This window comes from Grammomys surdaster, unplaced genomic scaffold, assembly GCF_004785775.1.
Source record: "Grammomys surdaster isolate TR1022 unplaced genomic scaffold, NIH_TR_1.0 213, whole genome shotgun sequence".
Lineage (NCBI taxonomy): Eukaryota > Metazoa > Chordata > Mammalia > Rodentia > Muridae > Grammomys > Grammomys surdaster.
Window position 1 is genome coordinate 10,921,660 of NW_021604658.1, and position 5,974 is coordinate 10,927,633.

The 5,974-nt window shown below is 50.5% G+C and overlaps 1 protein-coding gene across 1 annotated transcript in view; it reads right to left on the reverse strand.

The window, feature by feature from the left end:
* Positions 1-321: 321 nt before the first annotated feature.
* The window catches only part of Acsf2 (acyl-CoA synthetase family member 2), a 41,374-nt gene continuing 35,721 nt past the window's right edge, over positions 322-5,974 (reverse strand). Inside the window, exons 11-16 of the mRNA XM_028772400.1 lie at positions 5,720-5,827; positions 4,368-4,519; positions 2,719-2,860; positions 2,121-2,231; positions 1,897-1,965; positions 322-1,687 (exon numbers count right to left, since the gene is read on the reverse strand). Coding sequence (XP_028628233.1) covers positions 1,637-1,687; positions 1,897-1,965; positions 2,121-2,231; positions 2,719-2,860; positions 4,368-4,519; positions 5,720-5,827 — 633 coding nt within the window. The 3' untranslated portion in view covers positions 322-1,636. The remainder of the gene's footprint in view (positions 1,688-1,896; positions 1,966-2,120; positions 2,232-2,718; positions 2,861-4,367; positions 4,520-5,719; positions 5,828-5,974) is intronic.

The window sequence follows — 5,974 nt, forward strand, 5'->3', positions numbered from 1 at the left end:
CTGCTCTTTAGGAGGTGACAGCAAATTTGGCTGGCTTTTGTTGGTGGTTTTCAAGAAAGGGTTTCTCTGTGTAACCCTGGCTGTCCTAGAACTCATTCTGTAGACCAGGCTGGTCTCAAACTCAGGGACCCTCCTGTCTCTGCCTCCTGAGTGCTGGGGATTAGGGCGTGTGCCACCACCACCTGACTGTGACATCAATGTCGACCTTGATTAAAGTTGGCTTTGGTACTTGTTATACATCTATGCAAATTAAGATGCTGGGGCAAATGCTTTTAAAAAATGGGTGCTCTGGAAAGGATGTGAGTTACAGTTCAATAAGGCTGTTATTTTACAGATTTATTTTTATTTATTTGCATATGTCTATGTAAGCATATACCACACACTTCGGGGGGGGGAGGGGGAGGCTTGGAGGCCAGAAGAGATCATCAGTCCTCTGGAGGTGGACTTAAAGGTAGCTGTGAGCTGCCAAATGTGGGTGCTGAGAATCCAACTTGGATCCTCTGGAAGAGCAGCCAGAACTCTCCAGCCCCCTCTCCAGCACTCAAAACTGTTATTTCAAAAATAAAATCAATAATTATTGGGCTGGGAGTGTAGGCCAGTGGAAAGGTCCTTATGTACTTGTGAGGGCCTTTAAAGTGTAGGCCAGTGGAAAGGTCCTTATGTACTTGTGAGGGCCTTTAAGATTCCCAGCCTTGGAAAACAAACAAGTAAAAATCAAACATTTACTTCATGACTGATCTGTAGTCACAATTTTAAAAATTATTAAATGAGTAAGGCATACAAAAACCAGGCATGGTAGGTAGCACAAAAGACTGATCTCAGCACTCCAGAGGCAGAGGCAATGAGAGCTCTGTGAGTTCAAAACCATCCTGATCTACCCTGTACAGCCAGTGGTACAGAGGAATATCCAGTCTCAAGGGAAAACAAAACAAAAAAAAAAAGAAAGAAAGAGGGAGGGAGAGAGAGAGAGAGAGAGAGAGAGAGAGAGAGAGAGAGAGAGAGAGAGAGAGGCTTGAAATTTCAAGAGGACAGAGTGGGGCTTAGATTAAGTATCTAATACACAGCAAAGGGCTGGGACATTGGGTCTGAAGGTGCTGGCTGCCTTCCTGTCTCTTCCCTTCTCCATTCCACAGGGGCTACAGAGAGAGCACACCAGCCAGACACTGGCCAAACAGGGAAATCTTTATACCAAGTCACAAAGATGACAAGGGGCATGAGAAGGACACAGGACCCTCCTCTGTGGTGGACTGAGGGGCCCTGGGAAGGCTGGGACAACTTTCTTCTGTGTGGGAGGACTGAGGGGCTCTGAGAGGACTGGGAAGATCCTCCTCTGTGTGGAAGGACTGAGGGGCTCCGGAAGGGCTGGGAAGGGTATGGGAGGACCCTCTTTTGTGTGGGAGGATTTAGGAGAACCTTGGAAGGCTGGGAAGGTGTGGGAGGGCTCTCTTTTGTGTTAGAGGGCTGGAAAAGTCTGGGAGGACCCTCCTCTGTGTAGGAGGACTGAGGGGCTCTGGGAGGGCTGGGAGGACCCTCCTATGTGTGTGAAGACTGAGGGGCTCTGGGAGGGCTGGGAGGACCCTCCTTTGTGTGTGAGGACTGAAGGGTTCTGGGAGGGCTGAGAGGACCCTCCTTTGATTCACAGTTTTAGATGCTGTTCCATCTGCTCTCGGAGTTTGAATTTCTGGATCTAGAAGAAAAACAAGGAATGAGAGAGAGTCTACACTGGGGTGCTATGGTAACCAACCATCCTTGGTTTGCCTGGGAAGGACAGTGGGGAAGGGGGCCAAGTGCTAAAGCCCAGGGCAAATCAGGATGAAGTGACTTCTGGGTCCTCCTATTGCCAGGCTTCACAGGACCCCACACTGCCCTGCCCCCTCTAGTCTTCACATCACACACCTTTCCTGAGATGGTAAGAGGGTAGCCTTCAACAAACACGATGTATCGGGGAATCTTAAAGTGAGAAATCTGCAGACCAGAGAGAGAAAGTGTGAGGCTGGGCAAGGTCAGAGTGTTCATCCGGCTGGGGAGTTAGATCCATCAGGGCAGCACAGCCCCATGGCCACCCAGGATGAATGACAGGAAGAGGTAGGTGAGTGAGTGGGGGTGTCTGGGGCTCCCACCTTCCCTTTGCAGAAAGCTTTGATCTCCTCCTCTGTGGTGATCTCTCCGCTCTTCAGCCGAATGCAAGCACAGATTTCCTCCCCCATCCGCTCATCCTTCACCCCAATCACCTATCCAAGGTCAGAGACAAATACCACACATCAAACCTGGCTAGTTTTTAATGTCAACTCGACACAGGCTAAAGTCATTTGGGACAGAGAGACCCTCAACTGAAACAAATATGCCTACCATGTTGGCCTTTGGGCAAGCCTATGCTATATTTTCTTGATTGATGATTGCTGTGGGAAGAGACAGCTGTGGGCGGTGCCATCCCTGGGCTAGTGGTCCTGGGTGTTGTTTTTAAAAGCAGACTGAGCAAGCTATGGAGAGCAAACCAGTAAATAGCACTCCTTCAGGTCCTGCTTCCAGGTTCCTGCCTTAAATTCCAGCCCCTGACTTCCCTTTGATGATGGACTCTGATGTGGAAGTGTAAGATGAAAGAAACCCTTTCCTCCCCAACTTGCTTTTCATCATGGTGTTTCATTGCAGCAACAGAGACCGAAGGCGAACCCCTTCTTCAGCTAACCTGGGAGTGACCCTGGATCCCCAGGGCCTCACCTGCACTTCCTGCACCTGTGGGTGTTTGTGGAAGAAGTCCTCCAGCTCGGCAGGGTAGATATTTTCACCGCCCCGGATGATCATATCCTTCGACCGGCCGACGATCTTACAGAAGCCCTGTTCATCCATCGACGCAATGTCTCTGTAACAAGACACCCAGGAGTGGCCTCTCGCCTCTGCTTGACTGGGCTAGCCCACTAGTTTCCTTGTTCACTCTGTCACAGAATCATTTATTGAGCATCTATTGTGTGTCCCCCACTGCTCTAGACTCTAGGAGTCCCAAACACCTAGGAACAAAAACACCTCTGGAGCCTACAGGCCAGACTGGAAGGATAGGAAAAAAAAATCAGTGTAGCACCCATCGCATCCTCTGTCTTCCTATTTACATAGAGCTCTCCTTTATAGCTGGCTTCTTTTTTGAATCATTTAGGTCTCAGCTCAAATGTTTCCAGAGGCCTTCTCTGACCCTGTCTCTCCACCACAGCCACTTCCCCTCCTGTGACCCCATTTGATATATTTTTTTTTTTTGATGTCTGAAATTCTCTGTCTCCTTCCACCAGACATGCTTGGGAAGGAGAAGCAAGCCCTCTCTCATCTTGTTTCCTACTGGCCCGTCCAGTGGAAAACCACAATGGCACATAGCAGGTGTATACGGAGAATGTGCGGACCTAATAAAGGACACGTGGATGGGTCGGGGGTTTGGTTCAGTAATAGAGCACTTGCCTAGCAAGCACAAGGCCTTGGGTTCAGTCCTCAGCTCTGGGCTGAAAAGGAGAAAAGAAATGAAAAAAGAAAAAAAGAAAAAAGAAACCTAGGGACCAGACTGCTGACGCAGAGGGTAAGAGCTCGCCGCTCTTGTCCTGGTCCGCTCATTAATAAACAACACACTGAAAACTGGCTCGGATTCTGGAGATGCAAAAGTTGTGTGTTACCCTGGTGTCTTATCTCTGAGAGAAGCAGGTTCACCCCATGACACACATTTTGACTTGGGGAAATTTTGTTCTTGTTGCTTGTTTTGAGACTGAGTCTCAGGAAGGTGACCTTGAACATTGAATACTCCTGTGATTACAAACACATGCACCACCATGCCCTGGGGACTATGAGACCCTGTGGGGGATAGAACCCAGGGCTACATGCATACTAGGCAAGCAGCACTCTACCACAGAGCTGCATCTACAATCTATTTTTTTCCCCATTTTTGGACACATGGTCTCTCGTAGCTCAGGCTAGCTCTCAACTCACTATATAGGTAAGGATAATCTTGAACTTCTGATCCTATGACTCCTCTCTACCATGTGTTGGGGTTACAGGCACGTTCACCATGCCGGTTTATGTGGTCCTGAAGACTGAATCCAGTAGCTCATGCCTAGTAGATAAGGAGACTAAGATACATCTCCAGTGAGCCTTGGAGGAGCCCCCCCCCCCACCCCAACACTGGGGACTGAATCTACAGTTTCCCATATAGCATCCAAGAACTAGACCCATTACTAACCTACACGCCCAGACAAATTTTGGAAACCAAGTCTCTAGGTCAAGGGGGATCCTGCTAATTCCCATTTTCCTCTGTGTGCTAGTTCAGTTCTCCTAGCTCAGCCTTAGACCCCCAGCCTCATTTGGTAGCCAGTGTCCACATTGTCTCTGTATCTCACCCTGTCCGATACCACTTGTCTTGTCCAACCGTTTCAAAGGTCTTCTGTGGCTCGCCCCAGTAGCCCTGCATGACGCAGTACCCTCGGATGTACAGCTCCCCAGGCATGTTCAGTTTGGTCAGCTCCCCTGTCTCCATGTTCACGATCTGGGCCTGGGACAGGTGAGTTTTCAGCTTGAGCCTCCCGAGCTCTTGCTTTGGGGATAGGCTCCTTGGAGATAGGGGTGGGATGGGGGTGAGGGTTGGGGATGGGGGGGGTTGTTTCTTCTCCTCACCCTCTCAGAAATGAAGCTTCTGGCCCTACTCATCCCAGTCCAGAGAAAGGAAAGAGAGGATAGAATAGATCCATTTCCATGAAGAGACCCACATCGGGCCAGAACCATGGGGAGTGTGTATGGAGGGATGCCACGTGCCTTTTAAATTCCTGCCCTGGCTGTATTTTTACATGGGATGCTGGGGACAGGGCTGGGTAGTAAGCAGTCTTAAAGGAGGCCTGTGGAGCGCCATGCCAGATGCTGAATTATAAACCATGTAGAGGGGACAACCACTGTCTCTCCTCTTTTCCCACAGGGCAACAAAGAAGCTGAAGATGACGGCAGGGCAGTGCCACGTGATCGGGAGAGAGAGAGAGAGAACCCGCAATCCCACCAGACAAAGAGCCACAGCCAATGAGCCAAGGGAAGGTGGGTCTGGGTACTTCCATGTCTGCCTTTGAGGGATGGGGAGAAGGCTGTCTCCCTGACAAACCTCAGGGTACATCCCAAAGAGGGTGGCTGAGAAGCTGAGAAGAACCAGTGTGTGGGCATCCTCCAAGTTACCCCAGAGAGGCATGGACACTCAATCATATCTGAATAAAGCTACATGGTTGGAGCCAGAGAAGAGTCACAGCTAGGAGTCTGAGACTGAGGAGGATTCTGGGGCCTTTGAAGTGTAAGGGACCTTCAAGGGACACACACCTTGGGCAAAGAAGAGGTCAAGCTCAGAGAAGAGAAGAGTGAGAGGCAAAGGCCTGGGGGAAATAAAGCTACATAAGGGAAAAAAAAATCCCTGTGTTCTGGCTCCTTTTTGAGACTGGCCTAGCTGCCCAAGACAGACAGTGGGCTTGGCAAAAACACACCTCAGACAGGAAGGGTGGCTAAGGAGAGGTTCGGCTGGCGGCTGTTCAGGGCTGCTGTCCCAGCTCCCCCCTCCAGCTCTTCCCGCCTCAGCCCACAAAGCGGGGCCAGGTCCAACAAGCCCCCATTGCTGGGGCCCTCTATATTTGAGTGAGTTGTTTGGGTGTCTGGTGGTAAGCCCTAAAACTGCCCTCAAGTGGTGGGAGGTGGGTGCTGAGGGCATCCGTCAGGGGCTCACCTCTGTGTGAGGCATAATTCTGCCCACGCTCCCAGCCTTCTGCTCCAGGGTGTCCTCGGGAAAGTTCATGAAGGTCACGGGACTGTTCTCTGTGGTTCCATAAACAACCTAGAGAGGCCAAAGAGATGACAGCCTGGAGGGAAGTGAGGGACAGAGGAGGGCTGGGGTGACCTATCCTAGGTAGCTGAAGGTGAGAACTGAAGTAAACAAGGGGGACAAGAGCCAGAGGTCAGAAGCCAGAAGTGCAGCTCTCGG